The following is a 27,921-nucleotide window of genomic DNA, read 5'->3' on the forward strand; positions in this document are numbered from 1 at the left end:
TTTAGGTTAGCGCAGCAATATATGATTAGGGATGAGGCCAGGCAGAAAAGTGCACCAGGAGTCCCACTGCCTGCCTTGCTGCCTGGAGACTTTCCACTTGCACCAGCGGAAAGATTTCCCATTTTACATCCGAGCTGCCTCTGGGTGTCACAGCTGCGTGCTGACCAGCCCGCGGTGCCAGAGCCCCCGTACCCGAGCGCAGGGGCAGCGCGGTGCCACCCTCACCCCTGGGCTGGAGGCGCTGGGGGCAGCAGGAGAGAAGCGCAAGGAGAGCAGTGGCTCTGGGCTGTTTTACGATGTCCTAGGAGCAGCAGAGGGAAAGCGCTGTCTTGCTCCTGCCACCAGTGAGTACGGGGAGACCCTCACTGCCCCCTCGCCCGCTTTGGGCACCTCTTCAGTCCTTTTCCATGCCCGACCCCCACTTGCTTGGCCGGCACCTCGCTGCGGGCTTTTCCGAGCCTCCCTTCTGGAGGTTCGCTGCCGTGACCTCGTTTCACTGCCATGGCAGAGGCATTCTCTGTGATTTCTGCGCTGCTCTCGAAGGCTAAAATTGCAGTGCAGCCACAAACCATGCTGCAGCCTTTGGGGGAGCAGAGCCCCCAGGGCGCCTCGGCAGACACTGCCCGCTGTGGGACGCACACCCGGCGGCCCCTGGGCTTGGAGGCCTCACTGAGGGGCTGCTGAGCAGACAGCAGGGCCTTTGATAGCGTCAAGGACTAGAAAGTAAATACTTCTGCTATAAATCTTGTCTGCTTTAAAGTAGGTTATGTTTTCAAAGTGCTTTAGTTCTCAGGAATTTAATATTGCGATGTCAATTGTAAGACAAGTAATTGGGTGGGGGGAAGGCTGGTGCTGGAACCTGAGATTAAAGGCAGGATTTGGGACGGTGTGCTGCATGCGGGTGGCTGGTTTTGTTCGCTGCATTACGACTCCGGAGGTTTCACAGGCAGCGTTTCCGTTTGAAGTTGGCTCTGCTGCTCCGTGGGCTTTGGCGCATCTGTGCGGTGTCCTGCAGCAGCTGGAATGGGAGAGCACTGGCAGAGGCAGAGGTAGCAAGAAGGATGCTTCTTCCCCAAAGCTGCCCTGCAGCAAAGTGCTCGCACAAGCCTCTCCAAGCACCACGGGGCTGGGCGTACTGCCCAGGCTTGCAGGGATCACGGCCAGCATCGTGCACGCGGCGTGGGTCGGTGCTGGTGGCCAGACACTGAGCCACCTGTGGGCTCCAGACCAAACTGCTTAGGGAAGGAGCAAAGGAGGGGCCACACCTCCCTTCTGCAGAGCCAGCGTGACAAAATGACCATCTTTATATACATAGGCTGATGGTGTGAACACTGAAATCACAATTTGTTGGAATAAAACTGCCTCTTTAGTACAAGTGTAACCTCCCCGAGGTTACAGGAGGGACTGGATCGTGGTGTGAGCACATGGGGACGAGCACCCTATCGTCTCCTAAGGCCCCGTGCCTGGTCTGCCTGACAGTTAAGAGCAAAATTTGCTTGGTTTAATGACAAGAGCTTGGTATTTGTAGCCCTAACCTTGCTGTAACAATGGCAGCCAGCAGGCAGGTGAGTTGGTCAGCCGTGCCTAATGTGGATCGAGAGCCGATCAGCTTTGCTGTTTCATTTGCTTATGACCTAGAGAATTAGCGGCGAGGATCTGTTATCCTGCCAGTGCACTAATGACTCCTGCAAGGGAAGAGCTCCCAGGGGAAGGAGTGGTATTTACTAACCTTTCCCTGGCTCGCTTTACATAATAGCACACTCCTCCAAATGTCCTCAACGTGACTGGCTATTCCTCTTTTTTTTTTTTTTTTTTTTCCTTCTGTACAGTATTTTAAATTTCGTGAACGTTAGGCAGTAAGGAAAGGTGCTGAATTCCTCCTGTCACTCCCTTCGGAGGCTATTCTTAGCCATGCCGCTGCTTCAGGAATTCAAAGTGAGGCAGTTTGCTTTTTCAAGGTCTCCAAAGATTTCCTCTATCCGTATGTCCAGATAGAAAACAAGAACAACCTGGATGGGGAATCCAGTTTGAAATTGTACCATCGCGATAGTTTGGCCTGGACTTCGTGTTTCCAGGGTTAATGCACGGCTGGGGAGCCAAAATGGCCCTGCCTGCATAAATCTGAAGGGAAATAAAACCTGATTCTGATCTACTTCTGCTCCGTGCTTTTCAGAAGCCGTGTCCCCACCGTTACGAGTTGCAGCAGGAGATGGCACAGCCCCCCTGTCGGTCCTGCAGAACTCTCTGCCATCAGGAGCCGACGAGAGGTGGGTGCCCCCGTGCTGCCCCGCTGCTTCTGCTCCCAGCGCTTGGCATTTCTCCCTGGGGCTCCGAGCAGTGGGTACAGGAGCGCAGCCCCTGCCCGTGCGTGATTTGCTGGCTCTGCACCGAGCCTCTGAGCGCAGCGCTGCAGCCAGCCAGGCCTGCAGGCACAGCCCTCAGCTTGGGCTTGCATCGCAAGGGCTCTTTTCCCTGCTAACCAGCCAGGTGGTGTTCCCCAGCTGAGGCCAGTCCTGTGTCTCTGGGACTGCTGTGGAGCACCCAGCAAGAGGCCAGAGAGGGCGATCGCTGCCTGTGCGCTCGGAGAGGAGAAAGAGCCTGAGCAAGGCACGCAGCCTCCACCCGGAGAGGCTGCAGCCACTCACAGGCTGAAGGTAAGGGAGCGTGAAGAAAGATAAGGAGCTAAAATGAGAATAAAACGAAGGTGGTAGACGCAGCGCAGACGTCTAATCAAAGGAAATTCATTAGTTTGTCAGGCATAGGCAATGGGAGCCGAGTCAGCAGCCCGGGAGGTTGAATGCAGTCACTAGCAGTGGAGCAGAGCAAATGGAAATTAATTCTTCTCCGTGCAGACTCAGACGGGGCCCGGCCGAGGCCCTGGGGCTGAAGGACCAGGACGGGTGCCTGGGCACACCGCAGCTGCCCGTGCCGGGGGGAGCGGGGATGGCCAGGAGCACATCGAGGCACCGTGGTGCCAGGGGTCGAAGCAGCCCGTGCCCCCTGCCCTGCCCTCCCTGCCCTCCGTCCCTCCACAGCAGCTCCTCCATGCAGTGAATCCCCCCGTGGGCACGTGCTGAGCCCAGGCTGCCGCCCTGCCTGCACGTCACCGGCACAGCCCTCGGCCTCGGTGGGAATCGGTGCATGAATTACCCTGACAACACAGCAGAAGCACTGGCAGGTGCGGCCATCATCATTGTAAGCTGCCATTTATGTGTGTTTTTATTTCTGCAGCTTCTTGCCATTAAAAGCCCGTAATTAAGATAATTAGAACAAAGATATTTGCCTTGTAATCAGCATACATTTCAATAAAATAGTTTAATTTATAGGCAAAAGTTGTTAACCTATTATTTAAATACTGTAACGTATATTGACAGTGTGCTCAGAAACCATTATAGATCCGACTCATTTGGGGTGTTTACGATATTCATTTCTCTTTTAATCCCTTTCAGATTGATGATCGCACACCAAACCTTCAGGAGGTGACAGCAGATTGCAAGCAGCTCCTGGCTCCCCGGTAAGCCAGAGCCACGCCGCGGTTGCTGAGCCTCTTGGTGGTGGGGAATCACCCTCGCCGGGGAGGTGGGAAGGGTGGGCACAGGGCTTGCAGCTCCGTGGTGGTATCTGCAGCCTGAGCCTGGGTGGCCTCAAATCTCTCCAAAACGCCGTAGACAGGAATTCTGGCTCTGGGAATTGATTTCTCACTTTATCCATGCCAGAGGCTGTTCAAAATAGCTGCTGTCAGCATCTGGGAGCTGACGTGTGGATGATGCAGTGAGGAGGGGCTGGCTGCCTCTCCTGCCCTCTTCTTTGCCCCGCCGAGGAGCCGGAGCACCGCGTGCCGTTTGTCCCCGTGCGCAGCCGCCCTGCCCGGCGTGCTCCCTCCTGCCCGATGGCCGAGCGCAGCACATGGCATCACCTGCCAGGATTTTCCATGCTCCTCCTCTCCTCTGAGCTCCAGAAACGGCTTTTTACCCTGAGCGGTGTCCTTGGGAAGGGTTTTGTGGTGGTGTCACGGCCATCCCTGCCCGCACCCAGCGCCCGCTCCTGTGCTGCCAGCAGCGCACGTACCTGCCCAGAAGGGCTCTCTGCAGCTGGCAGCCCTTCATTGCCCAGGTTTAAAAATAGTTCCCGGCATTATAAACAACCTTGCACAGAACACGACTCTGAGGTTGTTTTTCATCCTCTCTGTGTTACTCCTGGGAATGACTGCTCTTACCTCCGTGCTGCGTTTGCTTTGCTGCGCGGTGAAGGAGAGGGATAGGAACAATGCGGCACATCCAGCACCCAGCTTCACATAAAGGGAAGGGTCTATTTCGTTATTTCTGCTTCTGCGAAGCTCCAAGTTCATCAGAGGCTCCAAGATGAAGCAGCAGCTCAGCAGCCACCAGAGAATTGCCTGGAGCCTGTTACCTACCAGGCAGCAGCTTTCAAAACTCTGCTTACAGAGGACAGGCTTTGGCGCTCTCTCAAAAGCTCTTCCCAAATCCGAGGGCTGTCTGGCAGTCCTCACATTAATGGGCACTTGCACAATAGCAATTGTCGAGTTTTTATCCTCTGCTAGAAAAGTGTGGGTTATGCAGCAGGGAAGCGCACCAGCTAGCGGTGCCCGAACCGACGGCTCTCCTACAGGTGCCATGAGGCTGCCTGGGGCTGGCCGTGGGTGGGCTCGGCTCTGCTCTGGCTCTGCTGCCCCATCGCTGCCCCACAGCACCCACAGGCTGCTTGGTTCTGCCCGGCAGCAGGTGCTGCCACCACTCGCCCTGCCCCTGCCCCGCTGCCTGCTGGCAGAGCTTTCCCCAGCGTAAGGGAAATGATGAAATCCAGAGCGGCGCGATTTTGCTGTAATAAGGTATTTTCTGTAACGCTTCCACTGCCTTCGTTTCATCGCTGCACATGAAAGCTCTCCAGCGATGGCTTTAAGCCTGGAAATAAGTTCTGTGTTTGAGGACTTGCCTGTGCGCTGCGCTCGGGTGCGTTCCTGCAGGCGCTCGCCCGGGTGCTGCAGCTCCAGCAGCGCTGCATTCACAACCGTCTTCTAAAATCCATTCCTCTTTAGGCTTTGCTTAAAGCTCTCCGCAGTAACTGGGATGTTGCAGAGTAAAGGCTTGTTATTTATTATTCTCCAGATGGTAGGAGTCTGTTAAAAGTCCAGTTGCAGATAAGATGTGAGAAGGTTGGGCTCTTTGCATCTCGTCCTCCTGAGCCGGGAGTTGGGCGCCCCGCGGTACCGCCGTGGGCACGGAGGGCTGGACAATTAACCAGGGGAAGGCACTGTGCCCATCTCCGTCCTCTTTTCTCTAAAAAGGCCCTAAAAAAATCACCTGCCTGGCTACTGCTTTGTAAGGGATTTTTACCTGGGTACTTCATATTTTTTCCAGGGACTGCGAAGGCCTGAGGGTGACTGAGACGTTAATTGGATGCACTGAATTTTCCACTCCTATTATGAAAAGAAATCTTCCCCTGAAATAATTCATGAGTGGAGAAGATGGTGAGGAAACTGTGCTTGTACAGAGCAGCCTCTGTCTCCAGGCTCCTGTGAGCTGAAGGGGAGAGTTACAAATGAGCAACAGGCAAACAGTTTTACGGAGTTTTATTTTCCACTAGTGCTACTGTGATCTATGAGCTGTAGCAGGCAGATCTTTCCAAAGCAGCAGTAATAAATCATAAATATGTATGGTGCTTAATCATGAGGCAGCAAAATCGCAGAGGCAGGAATACTCGACCCACTTACAGTGCCCTCGGTTCACTCCCTGGAGTAGCCAGGATGGGTCTGCTGCTTATCCCAAGCACAGGGACTCACCTGGTTTTCTGCTCCTTGTCCTGCTCACGTCCAGGTAGGACGTGTCCGAGGGGTCCATGTGGCTATGGGGGGGGAATGGCTCCTGCCTGAGGGCTGCTCAGAGTCAGCTCCGTGCACCCGTGTGCTCTCACGGCCCTACTCCCTGCAGCTCCCTTTGATGGTGCAGCAGTTACACGGAGCAGCAGGGCTACACAATGCCTCCTCCGTGTAGGAGAATCAGCCCTGAAATCTACATTGTGAGCTGAGGCTGCGTGCCTTTGTTGAAATGGTAATTGAGCAGCAGCAGCTGGGAAGTGATGAGGATGTTTCAGCTAAGAGCAGTTTTTCTGCTGGAGTATTCGACCGTCGGTTCTGGTTAGCATCTCATTAATGCACACTCAGTTCGGAAAGCCATTTAAGCTTTTACAATGTCACCAGCCTGCATATCACACCCTTTTCCTCTGCTGGTCTCTATGACCAGTGTGGGCCAGCTTGTCAGAGCGATCGGCTGAGCAGCAAGCACCTCTTCTTTTGCCTCCTCTTACCTGAAGTCCTTCCTGGGGCTCACAGCCGTGCCATCAGGGCAGGCTCACACTTTCTGGCATTTCCATGCATTTTGCTGTCCAGACCCTTCAGGATGGGCTGTTGGGTGGCAGGCAGGATGCTCTGTTCCTCCCCTCGAGCAAGCCCCCTCCCTGGGCTGCTGCTGTTTCCCACTAACTGCTGCCTCCCAGCCAGGGGCTGCGCTTAGAAAAACGCCACTGCTGGTTGTTTCTGGGCAAGCCGATCCTCTGAACCTGATCCAAGGCACTAGGTAGCATTTGACGCGAACCTGCAGTTAATTACATGCTCTCGCTAAGAATAATTGAGTAGCCTGAGTTCTGATCTCTGTAATTGCATCCTAATGAATCTGTGTGTAAACTCTGGCATCTTCAGTAAATACCAAATTAAGTTCAGCGTTCAGCCCTCCGGCACGCAGGGCACCGGAGCCGTGCCGTGCTCCCTCGCAGGCCCACGAGGCTGAGGCACCTCGAGCTGCAGCCGAGCAGGGCCGTGCCCCTACAAAGTGGGAGCAGAAGAAGCGTGCACGAGGTGCCCGCAGCAGCATGCAGACAGCTCGGGCTCCTTGCTGCGGTCTCTTCCCCGTGCTGAGCGTTGTGCTGGGAGCAGGGCTCGGTGCCAGGCCTCGCAGGGCAGCAGGTTGGGGCTCGGGCAGGCAGCCAGCGGGGCTCAGGCTCTGCCGCTTGCCCCAGCTGCTAAAAGCTACCGTCTGCTAGCAAAACGCCCCTGCTGCTCCGTCAGCGCACCGGCAAACCAGAAGCTAACCCAGAGCACGGGAATGTGTGAGCCTCTTGGCTTCGGTGAGAGTTACAAGCAAGCAGAGCTGTTCGTTCTGAATTGTTGTGATTGAACAGGAGCAGAACCCCTCCCTGCGCTCTTTGAAGGAAAGAGGAGCTTCGGCAGAAGTTGCTGATCGATGCTGGGATCCCGTAATGGCTCTTCACAGAGCACAACTTACTGTCGTTGTTTTTCCTGTTTGCTACCAGAATACCACCTACAGCTCCCCTACAAAGCTGTGCATGTTAGTTAACCTCATTAAATCCTAAAGGATTAGTCAGCTGTTCATCAGCCCCAGAATTGTTAGGAAACATCTAAAGCTCAAAGTTATGTGGCTTGGAAAGTGATTTTCTAATGCACAGACTTCAAAGGAATGTTGAAATCCTGCAGCGTAAGGGAGACAGACTAACGTTAATCCACCGGAGTGCTGCTTAATGGCCTGTTTAATTTTTGTCTTGATAGGTCTTTAATAAGCAGCTGAGCACGAAGGCTGCAGTGTGATAAGGAGAGGTTTGGCTTCACCTCCAGGTGCTGCATCCCCTTGTCCTGTTCTGACCGTCACCCGCCGCTGTCCGGGTCCTCCTCGGAGGATGGGAGCACGAGCAACTCGCCCCGGGGGTCCCAGCGAGGCCCTGCAAATTAATTAAGCTTTGCAGCCCCCCTGTGAGATGCTAAGGTAATTGCGATGCTCAAGCCCTGGGAGGCCACACAGCACCAGGCCCTTCTCTTTCCCTTCTTTCTTTATGAGGCTGGTTTTGGAGGACAGACACCGAGAAATGGAGAACCGTGCACGCAACCACGCAGTCCTTTGCAGGGAGGTGAAGCTGAGCTGTGGAAGCTGAGAACCGATATCTGCAAAATATCCATCAAAAAGGAGAAAAAGGCCCTGCTTTCTGAGAGGGAAATTAATTTTGACATCTTAATTATAAGCTGGAGGAAAGGTTGGTGCTGGAATAGTGAGCTTTGAAGATTATTATATTGTCATTATTCATTAATGACTACTAAAGTAACTAGCTCTAAATGGTAGTGGTAAAGTGTAATGGCAGATCTATGAAGCTGCTATTATATCCCCTTTGTTCCAAAGGAGTCCTTTACTATCAGCCTGATAACAAAAACCAGAAGCACTGATAAGGCTTTGGCCCACAGTGACATGTATCGCTGTACAAACACCACCAGGGGAAAAAAAAAATCTAGAAAATTGTTCTTGTTGTGTTTCGAGCAATAATTCTAACACTGAATTAAAATAGAAGAGAACTACAGATGTCATAACGGAGAGGAAGGGAAGGAAAAAAAAAAATCTTAGGGCAAGGTGTCCCCCCAGTGCTCCTTGAGGAACGCTGGGATTTGTGAATGGCCCCTGAAAGCAGGACAGCCTCCGAAGCCTGCAAAACAGAGGGGATGAAAATCTCTCTGCGGATCTCTGCTGAGCCCTAGGTACATTTTTTTGCCAAATTCTTCATCTACAATAGCTGTATCTGGATGACCCCTCCCTCAAGGTGAAGTCTATTCTGTCAGAACATTATTTGATCTCTTCTGCTAAAATGTAAATTAACTTAAACTCGGTGTAAGGAGCTTATTTCAGTATAAGCTGTAATTACTGCTGGGGCTATAAAAAAATCTTTCTTTAAAACTTTTATCAAAGTTATTCTGTGTTGTTATTGCTTTCTGTGATGTGTCTGGATTTTCCAAACAGCAAATAATTCTGCACTTATCTTAGTTCCTTTGATAATATTTTTTATGACAGATCTTCTGCGACTCTAACTACATTATTAACATTAAAAAAAGAAGAATGGGGACAGTCTTGTCTAAATACGCCTGTAAAAAATCTTGTGTGGCATTGCTGCTGCTTAAATACTAGTCGTGGAAAAACAAGAAATGTTTTAATCGTATAACTTCGTGCAGAATAACGTAGCCAGGTATGAGTTATCGTCGTGCTAGGAATAACCAGCACGGCCAGCCTTCTTCAGCTGGGCAAGGTTTGCTGGCTGAGATGAGCCTTTCTGAAATGTGCTTAGTGCTGGAAGCGATCCTCAGTGGCAGTAGTGCACAAAGGGGCCAGAGCTCACCTCTGCCGGGGAGCCAGCCCTGGAGAAGGCGGCAGCCGAGGGCAGGAGGGGAAGGAGGCCTGGGGCTCTGCTCCCAGCCAGCCGATGCTTTGCTTTCATCCCATCTTCTAGAGGCACCGAACTGTCAGCCTGCTGCTGCAGCTTAACCCCCGGCTCCTCCCTGGTGGCTCTTGCAGTGGGATCGCTGTGACAGGACGGGCCTGGACGGCTGCTCCCCCCCATTTCTGCTTCACAGCCAGCCTCGGTGCTGTGATGGCAATAGGTTGTGTCTGAGAGATGGGAACAGGCTGCAGTACAGCCTTTAAATGCTTGTGGGACTACTGGGGCCCAGTGCCTGGAACGCGGCGATTTGGAGGAGTGGGAATCTGTTCCCAAGAAACCGGCTTCTCCCTCCGTGTTGGGTAGGGAGGTTCCCGTACAGAACAGGGAGGTTGCAGAGCTGCTCTGCCATCAGGACCGGCTCCTCCTCGTGTCCCCAGCTGCTCGTGCAGCTGATACCCGGTTATGAAAGTGTCTGGTGGAAAGGAGTCAGGAGGGAGCTGGGGATTACATTTATCAGGCAGAGACTGGGGTAGGCTTTTGGGCCGTGTCAGCTATCCCAAATCCCTGCGAATGGGGCTACGAAACTTGACAAGGCAGCTTCAGATATTTCAGATCCCATTAAAGATGTAAAACCACTGACAGAGCTGAAACGCTTACAGATGCTAACCCGGCTTCTCATGAAGTCATCTGACACCAGGGAGAAGGTTCAAGCAGAGGATTTTAGCAAGTGATCGTCAGAGACACACAGAAGCGGAGTGTAACGGCTGAATTGATAAACACGGTAAGACTCAACAAAGCCAACAGCTTCTGAAGTTTGATTTGTTTTAGGTAAGCTCTGAGGAGGCAATGTTTGCAACAGCAGATTCTGTTCCTGTGAATGATTACGGGGTCACGGATGGAAAGCTCTCCCTCTGGTACACAAGTAGACAAACAAGTGAGCCCAGTCTGAAAGAGCGAGAGACCAACCGGGTTTCCTAACGCCTGAATTGTCTCGTTTGAGTCAAAAAGTACTTCCTGATCTTGCAGCAGTCCCAATTGTTCTGCAAAGCACTAAGCTCCAGATCCAGACTGAATCACTCCATTACTACTTCTAGGCTCTATACCCAGCACACAGACTTCAAACCCGTGCTTGGCTGTGATTCCCTGTGGCTGCGTGGCTCTCAGTTCGCTGCTCAGGCCTTTATCCCTGCTTTGCATTCGTCGGCATCCCCAGCGCTTGATCACACTGCACTGCCGACGTGTAGCGTGTGTCCCAGAGCGAGCAGCAGAGGGGTTTGCATAGACTGTGGCTTTATTCACATTGACAAGTCCTCTTAGCTCATTTCTTTAACTCCGCTATACAGAAAGCTACAGTGGCAGCCAACCGCGCTTGGAGCAGGCACATGTGGAGCGATCTCTGCAGTTCCTTCTCCGTTTGGTACCTTCTGACTTCAGCACGAGCTGCACAGGGAACAGCAAAGCAGACGAGCGGTGTTTGAGAGCTCATCGCTGCATGCTCTGTGCTTATCTCCATTACAAGTGCTGATGGGGGCTGTTTCCCCTCTTGCAGCAGTGCCTTTTTTGTTGTTCTCTCCCCCCATTTTTTATTTTTTTTTTGCCAGATGGAGGACAGCTAAACACCCTGCCATTCACAATGCCCCTGAGTGCAGGAGTAGGCTCGTCAGTTGTCCATGCTTTTCACCTGCTGGTAGAAATGCCCGTATTGAGCAAGCACACCAACTATTGGTTTTTTAAACGTTCCCCATAGCAATGATCTGCCTGTACACAGCCTCCTTTCATAGAGGCTTCTTTCATTTTATAAGCATTAGTTTAAAGGAACTCATGTTCTTTCAGGAATGAAATATTGTTGGATATGCGGCTGGGAAATTGAGGCATGCTGAAGATAGGACTGGAATTAATTTACTGTAACATCTTAGCCAAAGCACAGTAAATTCCCAGACCACTGCTCCTGTTGTTTGAAAACTTAACGTGATTGTTCATGAGAGTCATTCAGTGCCTATTGTATGTAATGATCACTAATTAATATCTGCAATGTCCAAGGGTGTTTTTTATTTTTGGAAGGGGGGCAGAGACAGGAGAGAAAGACAAAGTGATGCATGAATGCTGCTGTTGTTGGTATTGCCTCTTGCGTGCGTGCTGTGGCGGTGGCATGTACCAAACAGAAGGACAGAGCGGCCTCGTATCGCTGAGGCGTTGGTTGGTGCTGATCTGCAGCCTGCTGGGGCTGATCCGTTTTCTGTTCTCAGGTGAGCAGTCCAGACACTGGGGCTTAGTCAGCCCTGGTTGACACAGATCTCTATTAAGACGTGAGTTTATTCTCTGGGCTTTTTTGAATTGTGACAAAATTCATGTAAGATTTGCTTGCAAAGCAGCTTTTGCTGCCATCCGAGTTAATTTATGATGCATTTAAAACTTTACCATTAGATAACTGTATCCTAGGGTAACGCAATTTTCAAATAGACAACCCTGGATTTGTCTGCCCACAGAATAGCAAGCGGCTGGCTTTGAACCACTCTACCCAACTGTGATTTGTTTAGGCTTCCTCAGAGACACTTCGCTTCCTGAATAATTTGTTACCCCATGCTTGAGATGAGTGCTTCTCTTTGAGAGGAGCACTGTGCCTGCTGCTCCTCCCTGGCAAGTATTTTTGTTTGCCGTCAGTGCGGGGCAGTCACCCATCATCGCTGGTTCTCCCAAAAGTCCTGAGAGCAGTGCACTCAGATGGTATTGGTGTGAGATGGATCTCCTGTGCACCCAGTCCCTTGGAGGTCAGGCAGTATCACGCTTCTGCACAGGCAAATACCTCTGCATGGGCGCAACTTGCTTTCATTTTGTCCTTGCTGAAGGTGGAACTGTGCCTATTTTGTTTGTGTTTCATGAGTATTGGGCTGGGTGTCTTCCCTTTGAACGCAGGACTGAAGAATTGCATGCAGCACAGGCAGTTGCATTGCAAGCGCTGGGCACTGGGAGAACGACTCTGTAGGAGTCCAAATGTAGCACCACAATTCCCTTTCTGTCCTCTCCAAGAAAGCCTCTTCACACTCTAATTAAACAGCAGTTTGACATGTTTTTGCAGTTTTGATTGCCTTTGAACTTTGGCAGTGTGATAAACAAACGTCGCTTCCCTGCCTACCAGGAAGATGCTGCTCCTTGAAGCAGTTTCTTCCCTTGGTTCTGATACAGCAGAGCTCAGCACCGTGTTTGCACGGCATCGTTTGTGAGCTGATGCCAACAGCAGAGAAGGATGGCAGCTGCCATGGCCTGATGTGATGAACTGGAGATGCCGGAGCGCTGTTTTTGCTTTGATGGCCCCTTTTAGCTAGTTGAGATTTCAAACGCTGGTGCTCAGTAAACACTTAATTCTTCACAGCGCAGGAGGCTGGGGCTGGCGGCGCACAGCCCGCTCCTTCTGATCACTGCGAGGCGGTGCAGACGCCTCACACGTCTGTGAGCTGCAGTAATTAGAGGGGAGAAGGAAGGCAGGACGAATGTACTCATCGTCACGTGGCATAAATGAGAATTAAAATTGTCAGTCAGTTCTCTGAGCAGTTTGCTCACGTTTTGAAGTTTGTTAGCGACAGAAGTAGAGCTGAATTCAGAAAGGCAAATGCCACGGGCACAAAGCATAAAATGAAGGGCTATAATGGAAGTGGGTTTGAGAGCACTGATCTTAGCACAGATTCTTTGAGCTGTCTTTGCTGATACCTATGAAGTAAATAAAGCCTTCGGTTTAAGCGATTCAGACTCATTAAATTACTTTGGATTTCACTGAGGTATTAGTTTCTGTCTAGGAACTCATTCCCCGTATATTTTCCATGGCAGATTCCTTCAAAGGTGGCAGACTGACACAAATCCTCAAAATGCCAGTCTGATCGCTCTGCTCTGTACATCCCCATCATGTTTTCAGTTTCGAAAATGCCTGGTTGGGTTTAATTTCCTGGTAGGGACACAAGGAGGTAAGGCCAGCCAGTTTTGTGTGTGTGTGTGTGTGGCTAATGAGGTTTGTTAACATATTGCAACGTGTCTCAGTTAGCAATTAAATTGGAAGTCAGAAGTGAGAATATAAAAACCTTCATGTGCTTAATGGTAGATTAACTGTTTGCTTTCACATGTACGGGGTGTATCCTGATGCACACAGATATATGCACATGCGACTACGTCAGCATAGGACTCGGGGAGGGTTAATGTTTGCAGGCTTGGCACTGCTCTGTTCCTAGTAGTTTGTGGAGGGGAAGCGGGACAGTGGGGAGGAAGCAGCGAGGCAGAAACCCCAAAGCACAGCTCAGGGGCAGCATCCCTGAACCCTGAGGGAGCGTACAGCAGGATGAACGATGAACTGTAACACAAAATAAAAACGCTGTGAGGGGAAAAACGCTGTGAGGGTCCTTGTAGGTGGCCAGCCAACGCCTTTCCTAAGGTGCTATGTGAGAAAAGGATAAAGGATAAAGGATAAAAATTGTGGCAGAGGCTGGAGCTGGGTATGCACAGGCCCTGCTGAGGGGACACCTCCCCTCAGGCCCCTCAGGGCTGCGGGCGGGGGGGGGGGCGGGGCTCGCTCCGCGCTGCCCGTGACGTAAAGCCCCGCCCCTCGGCTACACCGAGCGGCGGGGCGGGGCTTCGCGAAGGGGGGCGGGGCTTACAAAGGGGGGCGTGGCCTCTCGAGGGGTGGGGCCGGGGGTGGGGCGGGGCCGCGCGGCAGTCGGGCGGCAGCCGCGGCCGGAGCGGGCGGCGGCGGCGGCGACGGGGGCCGGGGTGCGGCATGTCCAAAACGCTGCGGAAGAAGCGGCACTGGCTGAGCAAGGTGCAGGAGTGCGTCGTGTCCTGGGGCGGCGCGGCGGGCCCCGACCCCGAGCTGCTGCGCGGCGGCGCCGAACGCGGCGAGTTCCCCTACCTGGCGGGGCGCCTACCGCCGGGCTCCGAGGGCGGGCCGGGCCCCGCGTTGCTCTCCGGTAAAGCGCCGGCTCCTGGCGACGTGCTGCTGGAGGTGAACGGCACCCCCGTCAGCGGCCTGACGCACCGCGACGCGCTGGCCGTCATCCGGCACTTCAGGGAGCCCGTGCGCCTCAAGACCGTGCGCCCAGGTGAGCCAGGCCGCGGGCAGGCCCGGGGAGCGCGCTCGGGGTTGGGGCCGGGGCCGCGGCCCCGCGTCCTTGCCCCGCTGGGGGGGGGGGGAGGCTCCCTCCGGAGCTGGGGTTGGGCCCTGAGAGGGCTGGGGGGGCCCCGGGGCGAGCGCGGAGATTGGGTGGGGCCTTGGGGTTGGGGGTCCGGGGGGATGAGGGGGGGGTCCCGAGGCCCCTCGGAGCCCCCCGGAGCTCCCCGCGACCCCCCGGGGCCGGCACCGGGCGGGGCGCGGCCGGGGCCGGGGTCGCGGGGGCGGCGCCTCCCGGAGCGCGGTGGGACCGGGATCGGGCCCCGGCCGCGGCCCCCGAGCGCCCTCGGCCCCGGCTGGGAGTGGGGGGCTGAGGAGGAGCCCCTGGGCTGTGCCCCCCCCCCCGGGTCGGGGTTATCGCTGCGGGTAATGAGGGCCAGCAGGTGTCGGGCGTCAGGTTGGTGCCCGGCACTCCCCGGTGCCCGCGACCACACGCGTTAATGATTCACAGCGAACGAGCTCCGGAGCTGCAGCTTTGCTGGTCGCGATCCAGGTGTGAGCTCGGTGCGTTGTGCAGAAGCTCTCTTAAAGCTGTGCCTGTCTGAATCCCAGCCGGTAACAGCCTGTCAGGGGCTGAAATCCAAAACGCTGCTTTTACAGGCTCTCTGTTTACCACCTGCTCTGTGCTTCTTTCATAACGCCCAGGTTGCTCTTTGACTCTAGGTAACGTGTATCTTAAATCAGAGTTTCCTCCTTTGACCACTAATTAAAAGTTATCTTTGCTACGGAGATTGAGCACTTACTTAGTCCCGATGTGTATCACCTGTTAAAAAAAAATGAAACCTGCAACACCTTAAAGCAGCTACAGAAGGCTGCTGGCTCCGAGATGCCTGCCTTCAAAAACTGGACACCCTGTCTGAATGAGGAAACTAGAAAAGAACAAACTGCTGCAAGTTAAATTCAAATAAAAGAATAAATAAATTAAGGAACACGTTGTTAAAGACGAGACAATAACAAATCTCTTTTTAAAAAGTTAATGGCAGATGAAACTGTACTAAGAATATCAAACGAAATTCTTGTGTGGTTACTCTGGAGGGAAATGGGATATTCCCGTACTGGGACTTTCCGTAACAGAGAGATGTCTCAAACTTTCAAGTTAAAACTGGCAGAAAAGATTTGAAATAAATGCATGCAACGAAGAGCAGACACTTGCCAGAGCCAGATGATGCTCTGATGTAGGTGTAGGTGTTGTAAAGGTGAGGCACTAAAAAGCAGTGCGGGTTCTGTTCCTTAAATCAATTGTGAAGCAGGGGGATAGAAGGCGAGGAGCGTGGTGCCCACCAGACAGTGGTGCTGGGCTCCTGCTGTGCAGTGCTGTGAGTTGGTGCAGCTGGGTTTTTGGGCAGGCTTTCGGTGGGGTGTCAGCAGCCCCTGAGTGGGGCGCGCACGGAGCTGTTGTGTGCCAGTGTTGCTGCTGGAAGGTAAGAGCAGAATTCTCCTGGGGATTACGAACTGGTTAAAAGGTAGGAGCAGTTTTCTCAGCAGAAGGAAAGTGCTGCTGGTGTCTTGCACAGCCCGGTGTTACTCAGTGTAGTCATTCTGGGCTTGTGAACTAAACACTGGGCGAGTTGTGTAAAGAGAAGTAGCATTTCTATGCTGATTTTATGTAACTTTTGGAACAAATCAAATTCATGCTTCAGATCCAGCAGTTTTTCCATACTAGAGCATATTGCAAGCTTATTTACCACATCAGATGATTTTGGCAGGCGTTTTTGGTGTTAGACTCAGTGTCCTTAAATGCGGTATTTTAAAGCAGACTATTTTTCTTGTTGCTTTTTATTTTTTCAATTGCCACAGTAGCACTCTGTGGAAATACTCCAATTAGGGTACGTGTGACGAGAGCTGTTGGCACGGCATTTTCAGAGAAGCACCATGACTCTGGCCGTGGCTCCCCTTCTTCCCACATCGACCTGAGGTGCTCCAGGCTGGCTGACCCCAATGGTGGTGCCTGAGGGGTAGGGGCTGCGGAGGTGGTGGCGTGTGGTGCTTGTGGGATGGCTGGATGCTTAGAGGCCCAAGCTGCCCCACTTCTTAAGGCCCCGTGTTGCTCTCCAGCCCCAAATGTTGTCTTTTGAATGCGCTGCCAGACTGGGAGAGCCTCTGGCAGGCAGCGTGCTGCTTCTGGGCGACTTCTGCATCATCAGGGCCATGCTGTGCTCTGCTGCCTCCCTCCTGGCAGGGAGGAATTGGTCTCCTCATACTTGGTCTTGGAGAGTGTGCGGCCTTGGCTCTCAGTTTTTGAGAGCTGGCTTCGTCTTCTCGGTGAAATCTGGTGCGGGTGTCCCAGTGGCCTCTGGCAGCACGTCAGGAGGCTGGACGTGTGCTTTATTTTGAGCATCCTTCGTTGAAGGCAGCAACAGCTTTAGTTGACAGCAGTAGAATCCGTCTGTGATACTTCTAGCAATCTCATAGAAAATTTAAAATGGAAATTTCAAGATGCTGTTTAGTCTTGTTTGATAAGACACTTGAAAGATACGAATGCTAAATTGAACGCCATCTGTTAACTGCACATCACAAACGAAGGACCATTTTGCTGATGAAGTTCCTCCTTCCCTCTCACTCCGTTCTTCCTCGTGAAGCAGAACAAGAGCGGCGTGAGGCTGAGCAGGGCTCGGTGCTGGGGTCACGACCACCTCCAGGACGGGGCCGCAGGCGCTGGGAGCCCCTCAGCAGCAGGGGCCGTGCGGTGAGACCTGCAGGAAGGCTGCTCTCGGGTTTTCTGCCAGTGTTCCTGGACCGATGCTGGGATCGGAGTTGTCCAAATGAAAGTTAGGCATTGCTTCGTTCTGCTCGGTGCTTTAGATTATAACCCTGCTGTTATTTTTGTGTCGTTCGTCATCTCGATCAGCTGAGGAGAGCCGGCCGTACGGAGCAGTAGGGCTCCTCGTCCTGTGTGCGTGCTAACATGAACAGCCTCATCGTAATGAGCGCATCTGTATTTTAGCCACACTTGTTAAATGCTGGTTTCAAGCTAATCACCTGCTTATGTGCATCCCAACGATGGCTGTCAGGTGGCTCAAGGACCTTCCCTGCCCAATGTCACTTGGATTAGTACTTGCATTAGCCTTGTAAGTAGCTGGCGCTGTTTCTGATTCTTTTATTCCCATTAAGGAAAAACCGAAGCATTTTGCTTGCAGTCAGTCCATCATCCTTCTGCCTGCTCAGCTCATCCTGTAAACGTACCGACTGGTTGCGTGTGACAGTCACATTCAGCCTGAAAAATATTTGTACGTGAAGCTGAGCTTACTCGCTAAAATGCTTAACACTCTCACTCTGAATGCGTATTTTCTTCAGAGCAGCGTGCTGCAGCATCAGAAGTAGGTTGCAGACTTAACGTGGTAAAGCAGCAAGCATTGCTGATTATCTGCAAGTTCCTCCTTCTGGAGCCTGGGTTGCCAGATACTATGTAGGAAGGAATGTGCTTTCCTTCCAAACGAAGGAGCTTCGATGCATAAAGCTACTCTGTGGCAATTATTATGGTTTCATATAACTAGCATCTGGGAAGAAGCAGGCAGAGTCACGCTGCTCTTCCACTTCCAAACCGTGGAGTTTTGTCCCTGGCTTATTGTTGAATGTATATCAGCTCTGTTGTGACTAACCCGGTCTGTAATCAAGAAATGCAGTGAGCTTCCAAACGATTAAAAGTTCCCTTCAGACTATCTTCTGATTTTTATTTTATTTTTTTTAAAGTCTCAGTGCTCCTGAAACCACTAAACCTTGATTTCCTCTGTGTTTATTTCATAGCCGACTGTCACAACTTCAGCTGTGATTAAAACTTGTTCTGCAGCGGGGGCATTATCAGTGACCTCCGCTGGGGATTCTCAGGCATGCAGTAAGTTCAGTTCAGGTTAGGATATATATATTTATTTATTTATTTTTTGTTTTACCAGATGGGGCATTCAGACAACCTCCCCGTTCACATTCACGGGATCTTTTTCAGTCCTTTGCCCCTGGTGCAGCACAGGGGCGCGTTGCTGCTGCGTGCACTTGGCCAGCCGCAGCCTCTCAATGTCCGCTGTGGCTTCAGGTCTGTTGCTTCCCCCTGGCTTGCGATGCACTCGTACAGAAAGTGAGGTGACCGACGGGTGGGTGCAGGACTCTGAAGTTCTTGGTACCGAGCTGTTTTGGCTTTCGTGCCAGTATCTTTCACTAAATCACGTAACGTTCTCAAGATGTAGCAATCTTGAGGATATCAAGGCCTTAGCTTACCAAAATGCTCTCTGGATCAAAGTCTACTACAGATTTACCAGAAAACAGTAAGATGTGTTTTCTCACGTGATGGTGAAATTGTGTAGTAATTAACCTGTGAAGTGCCCGTTACCAGAAGGAGCGATGGGAGCGATCAGAGGCCGGTTGTGCGCGGGGTCCTTCCCCTGAAGCCAGAGGCGTGAGATGACTGCGGTAGCTCAGACCAGGATGCTTCAGACATAATGCTTGCAGCTGAGTACGTAAGATTGATTTACATTTTCTTTTGTGCTTGAGGTAGGCGCTGAGCCTCTGTGTGGGGGTAAACATTTGCATGTTTGGCAATTAAGGCAGAGAGGAGCGCACACAGCACTGAGAGGCTGTTTTCACAAAATCTGATGAATTCTAAATGTGCCGTGTTAAAACAGAGATCAGAATACACACTAGGATAATTTTGCCTCTCTGAGGAAAGGCATTACCCTAATTCTGTGTTTCTCTGAGAGCTGGCAGCAGGCCAGCTCGGTGATTAACCAGACCAGTGTGTTACTGTGCTACTGGGGGGATGAGGAAGTCAGTTCGGGTCCTTCGCTCTTCGCGCACACCGGGTGGAGGACTTGTGGGTGTTGGTCTGAAAAACAGTCCTTCCTGTTCGAGGGCGTGTGAGAGAGTGACCCGTTAAAAAAAGAAAAGGTTGATTCATTTTACCACACTTGGAGGTTAAAAACAAAACAAAACAAACAAATGTACATGTTATTTCCTATAACAGATGTGTAGGGTATCTCAGATTAGTGGAAGTGGGCAGAAGACATGTGCTACCTTTAAAAAGAAACCTGAGTGAGAAACTCTTTCAGCTGGGCCCTGTCACTTTTGTCCAGCATTGGCAATAGCGATGGTGCATCGCGTAGCAGTTTGGGAGAGCCACCTTGCACTACAAGCTCTTAGTTTGCATCTCAGGTGCGTGGATGCAGAGGACCATCAAGCGCTTGCCAAGGGATTGGTATTAGCATTAGTATGTGTATGCAATTTGTAGTCTTGTTTCTCCTATTCATCTTTATATAAACATGTTATTCTTGGCATAGAACATGCTGCCGTTCCCTTTCACATACTTGTTTAAATCTCACTGCAATAAGCGCTGTGATTTCACTGGCTCTAATTATTCTATTCTTTCTTAGCATGTTAGTTTCAAATGATAACGAGGCCTCATGTGGCTTTTGCTACTGCGCTGCTTAACACCATGGTTTTAATTTGTACTTTTTTGTTCCCTTCAGGAGAGCCATTCTGTTCCCTGTTTGTTCGCTGATGTCTCTCAGGAGAGACCTGGCAGAACAGCACAGAGTAAGACCAGCCTTTACCTTGAGCTGGCGGAGGAGCCGGTAGCGCAGCGTCTGCTCTCCCTGTTTGTGAGCTTCAAAGCTGCCACCACAGTGTCCCTGTCTCCTCCTTGTGGGGCATGGGAATTTCACTAGGACTGAACAATTGAGCACTTGTATTCCAGTTATTCCTGGAAGGAAAATTTTCTTACTCAGGTAGACAAGTTTTTGCATATATATTTATTGGTTGCAATAAGGAGAGGGTTTTTTCCCTTTTAAAAAAAAAAAGGAAGCAGCCTAGGTTTACACATTGGCACAGAACTAACTTGTTTAAAATCCTTGAAACTGTCCGTTGCCACTATTCTACAATAGCAGGAGACTTTATTTTCTATGTGAATGAAACCAAGAATTAAACAAAACATGAATCTTCATTAGAAGCTGTGATTTCAACCACAGATTTCTTCATAGTTCTTGTCTAAGTATTGCCCTTGAATTCTTGGCTGGCTTTAATGAAATGCTAGTCAGTTGTAGAAAATGGCTGTCTCTTTATTCTTTTTATTGTCTTAGAAGATTCAATGATTCAATTTCCTTAATTTTTTCAAATTTTTTTTTTTTTTTTTTTTTACTTTTAGAAGGCACTTCAGAACAAAACTGTCATTTTAGAATTTTCCCAAAATAAACAAGCTGTGCTTGTTTAACTTGCTCTGCACGATGCTCCTTTATTATTGTAACATCTGCTTCAAGATATTGTTCTTAAAAGTATCTTACAAATATAAAAAGGATTATGCATTCAAATTGACAGCTGAAAAAATTACTCTAGTTTTGATTGTTGCTCTGCTTTAAAGTCTTCTGAATTCATTCTTCTGGTTCTTGTTTTTAATTTGAGATGCTTCCTTTTAAGAAATATCTTCTAATGTTCATGGACTGTGGGTTAAATTGCATATTGTTCCCTGAATGGGAACAGTTTTCTTCTTTAAGGCAATGGTATTCCTGAGAGGACTGGATTTGGATTAAGAAAAATATGAGCTCTTTGTATTTGAGAGTAAATTTCTGATTTAGTTCAGCTGAACAGAAGGTGAGAGGAAATGCAGTGGGAAGACTGCAGATTTGTATTGATCTGCTATACCAGTCTTCAAAACCAGAATTCTCTGTAATTCACCTTCTCTGTTGCTGATGGCTAGTAGAGTCTGTACTGAATTACTCTGCTTTGGGGTCGTGGTGGGAATGGGACCAGCCCCCAGGTGACATGCCAGCAGTAGCTGAATGCTTTGGGCTGGCTTCCAAGCTCATCAGTCTTAAAATCAAGAGCGTATTCTTCAGGGGGAAAGGGGAGTCACCCAGCAAGGGCGCTTGTCTGCGTGGTATCAAGGAGACTGTTGTCAAGGCACCGAGGGAGGAAAGGGGTTGCTGCTGTGGGTGCTGCGAGTACGGGGACGCTGGAGTTTGATTTTTCCACACTAGCTGTTAAAACCTCTGTACAAGCCATGCTAATTTGCATCAGTGCTATTTGATGCAAATTTGGGTGATTTAGTTCAGGTGCAGCTTTCAAGATGAAATAAAATCATAGCAATCCTTTGTTCAAACTTATGTCCCCGTGCTTTTGTCATATACTAATGCAATGTATTAAAGTAATGATCTTATGTGGAAATGTAATTTCATTTGCAAAGCACACCAAGGCTTTTAGATACAGCACTGGGCTCTCTCCAAGTGAGCTGTCAAAAATGCTTGCTTGAAGCTATTTTTCAATATGTATGTTGCATGAGCTTGTAATTTTTCGTGAATTATTGCTTGCTTTTAATTGAATGTAACTTCCTCAAATTGAAAATCACCAGTGTGTTTATTATCAATCCTGTGTCGCTCCTCAGTTGCTGAATAGTAGTCTAGCTCATATAAGTTGATTCATCTCATGAAAATAACTTACAGTATGTAAGTAACGAGTTAATTCCTTTAAGCTCTGGATAGCTATCTCTCTTCAGTTATCTGTATTAAAAAAGTAAAACTTGAATTCTTTGTCTGTCAGATCATGGCATATTGATTTTTATTGAATATTGATTTTTGTGTTCTACTTCAGTGCTGTTTCATTACCGGCTTTTGGTAATAAATACAATCAGACTAACAGCTGACATCTTATGGATTGTGAATGCTATATAAATATCAGAATTATCCTTTTTTTTTGTTTTGGTATGGCTGTCTATAAGTGTTATTTCTACCTGCATGATAACGAATTATCATTTCTGGCCGGCTGGGTGGAAGAAGCCCTGTGCCATGAGACAGAGAAGGGTGGAAACAGAGCATGAAGGAAACAGATGCGGGGAATGGGGTCATGCTGTGTAGAAGAGCTGGGCTCGGGGTTTGGTGCTCCTCTCGCAACGCAAGTGGGAGGAGGTGATAACAGGAAATGCCTTTACAGGTGTTAGTGCGCCTAGAGCAGCTACTGAAGTAGGGTTCACCGAGATTCAGTAATTTTTTGAACTTTGGCTAAGCCTTGTAACGTTTATGGCTTTGCTGACTTGTACGTGCTAATTTAGGGCTCTGTACAGAAAGGCACAGATGTTTAGCGTTTTTCTTATGATTCCTGTACATCTCCTGCTTTGCTTACTCTTCAAAGTGAAGACTTGGGAACGCTTCCCTCCCATGCACTGTTATTTACAACTTCTTCGTTTTGTCAGCCAAGTGGGAGCTGTAGCAACTTGCGGAATCCCCACACATACGGACACGTCTGTGCCTGGGTGAAGTTCTTGAAGTGCAGAGAGCGGCGGAGCCTGGCTGCTGCTGCGGGATGTTCTCAAACCTGTTCCCCAAGTCTTGGGCTTGGATCACAGAAATTTCGCTCAGAGTCACCCAGAAACCACCGCAGCCCCCAGCATTCACATGCCTGACTGAGGTTTCCTGGCTGAGGCGGGGATGTGATACCCTTCTGCCCTGGTTTTGTTGGCGGGGCCTTTGGTGTCCGCTCAGGGCCGAGGGCAGCCTGGGCACAGGCCCCTCAGGAGCAGGGCCCTGGGGCTACAGCAGGCCGCAAGCACTCATGTCCTGGGCCCGTTCCTTGTCCTTGGTGCTGCTGCAGAAGCCATGAACCCAAATTCTGGCAGCCACCCTGACCCTGTGACTGGTTCTGTGGCAGAGAAGGTAACCCCTGGTGGAGCCCGGCCTGTTTCTGAGGGTGATTTATCAGGTTTACTACCAGGAAGTAAAGAATAAGAAATTGAAAATGTTGTTGTTGTTTTTAATAAACTAGTCTTCTTAACTGATCATTTAACCGAATGCATGTTATTGCATCTGGAAAATATGAATCTTGAGTGACATTTAATCCATCCTCTATTCTTGGCTTGTAGGTTTGCAGCACTCAGTAGCTGTCTGCAGGCTATTATGCGTTTACATAAAAACACTTCTAGAAGTTCGTGATTTAAGATGCATCATAGACTAAACATTGAAGTCACTTGAAAGAACAGCCATGATCCCCTCGCCCACCCAGCGAACAACCCACGTGCATTTTTAAGCCTGGCCACTAGACATTTCACTTCTTTGTAGTGCAAATTTGAATAAAGATCTCATGTCATGGAAATAAAAATGGATGCTTGGTATGATCCGGTGTTGTTTACTTTCTGGTAAGCAAATTCAGTTTAAGGTATGCAACATCTGCCCCTATCCATGAGCTATGAAGAACACCAAGGGCCCTTTTGGATTTTAAGGTGTAAGGCAGGAGATCTCTGCAGTCATCTGCTAAAAATTGCTCTGAAAAGCAACTGTAGTTACTTGGTAGTATTGCCTGTGTATCAGGCTCTGAAGGTAGAAATATGGAAGAACAGATTTAGAGCTGAGTTTCTACTGAAATGTCCACAGTGCCATTGTCAGAGGAATTTTAACAAAGCGTTCAGGGAGAATTGCATTTCCCTTGGACTTGGATCATTTCACAGTTGTGTTCTGAGAGAATTTCAGTGTTCATTACATTTTGGGATTCAAATTGTGTCCCTTCTATTAAGGACTGCTTTAGTATGCAGGAGGGGGCATAGCAAGTGATTTGATGCAGCCCAGTTTGCCAGGACTCCTCTGCCTGCCATTTAAAAGGTTGATCAGCGTTTGCACGTTCTGTGGGTGTAATCAGGGTGCTTGCACTGGGGCCTGCGGTGGCTGCTGTGACTCAACCCAGGGCTGCAGGCACGAGTGCTGTGTGTGGAGGGCAGGCGGGGTGGAAATGCTGCAAAGTGCTTGTGCTGGGGTGAAGAGCATCACCCCAAGCCCCTGCTCAGCTGCAGCCAGGAGCGCTCAGGTCAGATGCGGCGCTGCCGTGCCAGCAGATTCCCCGCATGGAGATGGGAGCGGCGCCCAGTAAAATATGCAGCAGTTTTGTGCTTGGCCAGAAGAAACATGTTTGTAAAAAAAAAAAATCTTCTTTCATGTTGATGATGAAAGAACAGATGAGAAGAAAAATTCCATCTGAAGTAGCTGCTTAATTACGGCTTGATATGGTGATGTAGTTTATCAAATTAAGTTGTTAGTGGAAATAATCTTAGGGTGGAAAGCGTGTTTGCTCTAGAGCAGCAACTTTCAACTTCTTGATCTCTGTGGGTTCTTCATTATTTTCTAGGGTCACCAAGTCTTGTATAGCAAAGTTAAGCCCCTTTTCGGTCTGTTTGCTTTACTGAAATGTTTCATGAGCACTAGAGGAGTCACTCAGGGAGTCTCAGTCTGCAGTGGCTGTGAGCTGAGAACCCTTCCTGCCGAGCATCTGTAGTGGAGAGCGGTGCAGCCGCTAGTGACTGACCAACGTGGTCCCAGCAGAGTTTAAAACATGTCCCAAGGTATTTGGATCTGCAATTAAATTGGTCTTAGGGGATCTGCAACATTCTCTTAACTCCTGAAATCAGGCTACTGGAAGAAACCAGATAATTAAACCAGTTCTGCTTCTTGATATCCTAAGAAAAAAAAAATCTGATTCACATAAATTATTTGTGTAAGATCCTGGAAAATGGACTTCTTGTAGTGGTTAAGACTAGCAGTAAAAGTTAAAAAGAAATAGGCAAGGTAACCGATGAGCAACTTTGAGCTTTTGTTTTGCATAATGTTTTTAACAAAAGTTAAAGATAGCAAAATGAAGTGTAGCTAATCTTTAGATGACTAGCTGGTTCCCTGTCTACTTCAGTACAGAAAGCCTCTTTAAAAGGCATTCTTTATCTTAAATAGTTGCTCTACTTGTAGTCAGTCTTCAGAAAAAGTCATTTGTATAGTGTCTTCCCCATCCTCTTTGCATTCTGAAAGGAAGAAGTGCATAGGAGGTGGGTGGTGTCAAGAGTAAAACTTCAGTGAGCATTAAGCAGGAAAATCACTCTTAAAAACAGATCAAAATAAAAAGCAAAAGTCCCTGCTTCTGTATAAATTTTCGTTTTTCCCGCAAGACTTAGTGGAAGGTCGCAACATAAATACAATCGAAGGAGGAATGGGGGCTGGTTTATTCTGTTTGGCACAGCTGCTGGCCTCCCAGCCTCATCCTGCAGCTGAATTCAGAGATGCACTTATGTAAGTTATTTCTTTTTCTGAAATTATTATTAAATAAATAAATAAATATATACGTATAAAACCATTGACAAATAATTTGAGCTCAGTGTAAGTCAGCGTGCTGATGAGGTATTTTCCTACTGTGCTAAGTGATTTTCATGAAAAAGTCTAGACATAGGTGAATTTTTAAATAATTTTGACACAGTTTTTACTCAAAGAACAAGAACACCCAAACCACGTAAGCCTTCCTCCTATCTTTAAGATTTCATTGCCAGTAGATGCAACTTTGTTTTGGTTATAGGCCAAGTTTACAGTGACCTTCTCCCAGGCTGAAGGTTTGCTAATAGGCAGAAGCAGAGTTTGCTGGTACTACTCATTAAATCCAAGAGGATTAACGTTCAGTTTATTTCCTCTAAAACCACAGAACTATCAGGAAATAACTAAGCCCTAAAGTTTTAGGTCTGCAGAGATGATTTCCTCCTAATGCATGTACATCAGAGGAATTTCAAAATCCCGTTATGTAAGAGGGAAGCAGAGTCCCGTATTAATCCAGGGGAATGATGTTTAATGGCTTGTTTTGTCCTTTATTGGTCTAAAGAATTCCTCAGAAATCAGCTGACCAAAAGTGCCAGTGAAGTATTTTTACCTCTGTTGCTGGAACTATTACTGCTCAGTAATTTCACTAATCTTCTTTGCAGTGAGATTAGATTGTAAATGCTTTGATGCTGGGAGAGCTGTGTTTGTGGGAACAGCTTGGTGCTGTGGGCACCATCAGGTGGAAGTGCCCATGCCTAAAAAGCTGTGTCACTCCATTGCTGAGTAATATTTTGAAATATGCGTTACCCTGACTGTGCTTCAAATTTGCCATGTTTTCGGAAGACAGTGTTTGTAATGTGAGCTTTAATGCAATGTGTTTGGTGTATGACAAAAATTACAAATGACCTAAGCTTGAAGACAAAATTGCTGTGATTATATTTCAGATTGAATGCTAGTCCCTGTTGTGTAATGCAGTTTTGTATGAATAAATAAAAATGATTCTGGTCCATTATTCAAGATCTGACAGCTGCTACTCATGTATGTGTTTTTGTTTGTTTGTTTTTTAAATCACTTACTGTAGAAGTATTAATATGCTATATTTATAAATACTTTTAAAATGTATTCATCAATAGGTATGAAAGCTTGATGTGTCTACCAGACTTGTGGTTAAACTTCATCAGAAAGCTGAGATGGTGGCCAACTGGTTTATGTGATGTTCTGATGGAGTTATGTCCTTGACAGACCTATGTGCTTTCAAACCCTACTTTGTGGCTCTCTTAAGGGCAGCAGGAAAACTTTTTCTCAGTGCAAGGCCTGAAGTATTGCTCGTGTAGTGAAATTATGTATAGCAACTTGCTTCTGAACTGCAGCCCTTCCTGTCTGCCCTACTTACTCAGTGTAAAAATACCTAATCCTGTGGCTTTTATTTCCCTCTCTGTAGGACAGCAATGAGTAATTACTTTTCTCTAGTGAAGGTAGAGGTGCTGAAAAAGTTTAATTAACGCCCTTTAGGAGATGCTACTAGTACTTAAATGAATTCATTAGGGTAGGACACTTAATGTTCATCAAAATAGTGAGTAATTGCAGGGGACTGTATGGTTTTATATTATACTGCATATTACTGTATATTTTTCTTTCAAGCTAAGAGTTTACTAAAATGGAATATTCTTCCATTCAGTCATCAGTCTCTGATACATAATGTGGAATGTCATCCTGTAGGAACAGTAAAAAGGTTTTTACCCGAGGAAGTTCTTTTTGTGTTTTTCTTCTTGCACCGGGTGAAATTCAGGGAAAAAAAAAAAAAAAGCCTTAAATCAATTTCTGCTTTGTTGAATCACCTTCAGGGGGCATACGTTTTGTTCTGAAATCGTTATTTGTTGCCTTTTGGCAAACACATCTGATTTTTTTTCTTAATTGAACTATGTTGTTAAGAGGTCCATTGCTCTTTCTGGTTTGCAGGGTTTTAGAGATGTTGGATGTTAAGGAAACAGCAAAGGCAAACTATGCCTGTTCATGCATTGTAACTTCTGTGCTGTTCAGTATTTACAGTTATTACTTAAACATAAGAAAACTGCTTAAAGTTTGTTTAAAAACAGAGAGAGATGAGTTTTCCTATTTCCAGAATTAATCATTATGGGAAAATGGGAAAGTAGTTTTAAAGGCTGGCTGGTTTTTAGTAGCTCAAAATTTTTTAAACTGAAATTTAGTGAAGTATACCCACAGTATGGGACCTGACGTTTTAAGAGAGATTTTAAGACCACCACAATAAAAAAGAAATCCAACACAGAATCAAGAAACTCTGCAAAAGAGTTTATGAAGAGAAAGTGGAAAATTAATATTCAGCATTTCATAGCAAAAAATATATATAAAAGATGTAGAATTAACAAAATAATGAGGAAGTGTTTGTGTTTTTGTTGTTGTTTTGTTTTTTAAGGCAGTCTTTGACAAAAATTTGGATCTTACCTGAGGAATTCACAATTCAGGCAACTGCTCCCTGATCATGAATCGATACGATGAGTA

At 48.5% G+C, this 27,921-nt stretch overlaps 1 protein-coding gene and 1 long non-coding RNA gene across 4 annotated transcripts in view; both read left to right on the top strand.

The window, feature by feature from the left end:
* Positions 1-2,044: 2,044 nt before the first annotated feature.
* On the top strand, positions 2,045-9,520 carry LOC311423514. The gene is made up of 3 exons (XR_014685733.1): positions 2,045-2,267; positions 3,450-3,514; positions 7,580-9,520. It is a non-coding gene; the product is annotated as an uncharacterized lncRNA (long non-coding RNA).
* Positions 9,521-13,947: 4,427 nt separating this feature from the next.
* MAGI3 (membrane associated guanylate kinase, WW and PDZ domain containing 3) overlaps positions 13,948-27,921 on the top strand; it is a 61,324-nt gene continuing 47,350 nt past the window's right edge. For all 3 annotated transcript variants that reach the window (XM_084497568.1, XM_084497569.1, XM_084497570.1), the window contains exon 1: positions 13,948-14,306. In XM_084497568.1, coding sequence (XP_084353694.1) covers positions 13,985-14,306 — 322 coding nt within the window. In that variant the 5' untranslated portion in view covers positions 13,948-13,984. The remainder of the gene's footprint in view (positions 14,307-27,921) is intronic.

Source organism: Aythya ferina, assembly GCF_964211825.1.
Source record: "Aythya ferina genome assembly, chromosome: 25".
NCBI lineage: Eukaryota > Metazoa > Chordata > Aves > Anseriformes > Anatidae > Aythya > Aythya ferina.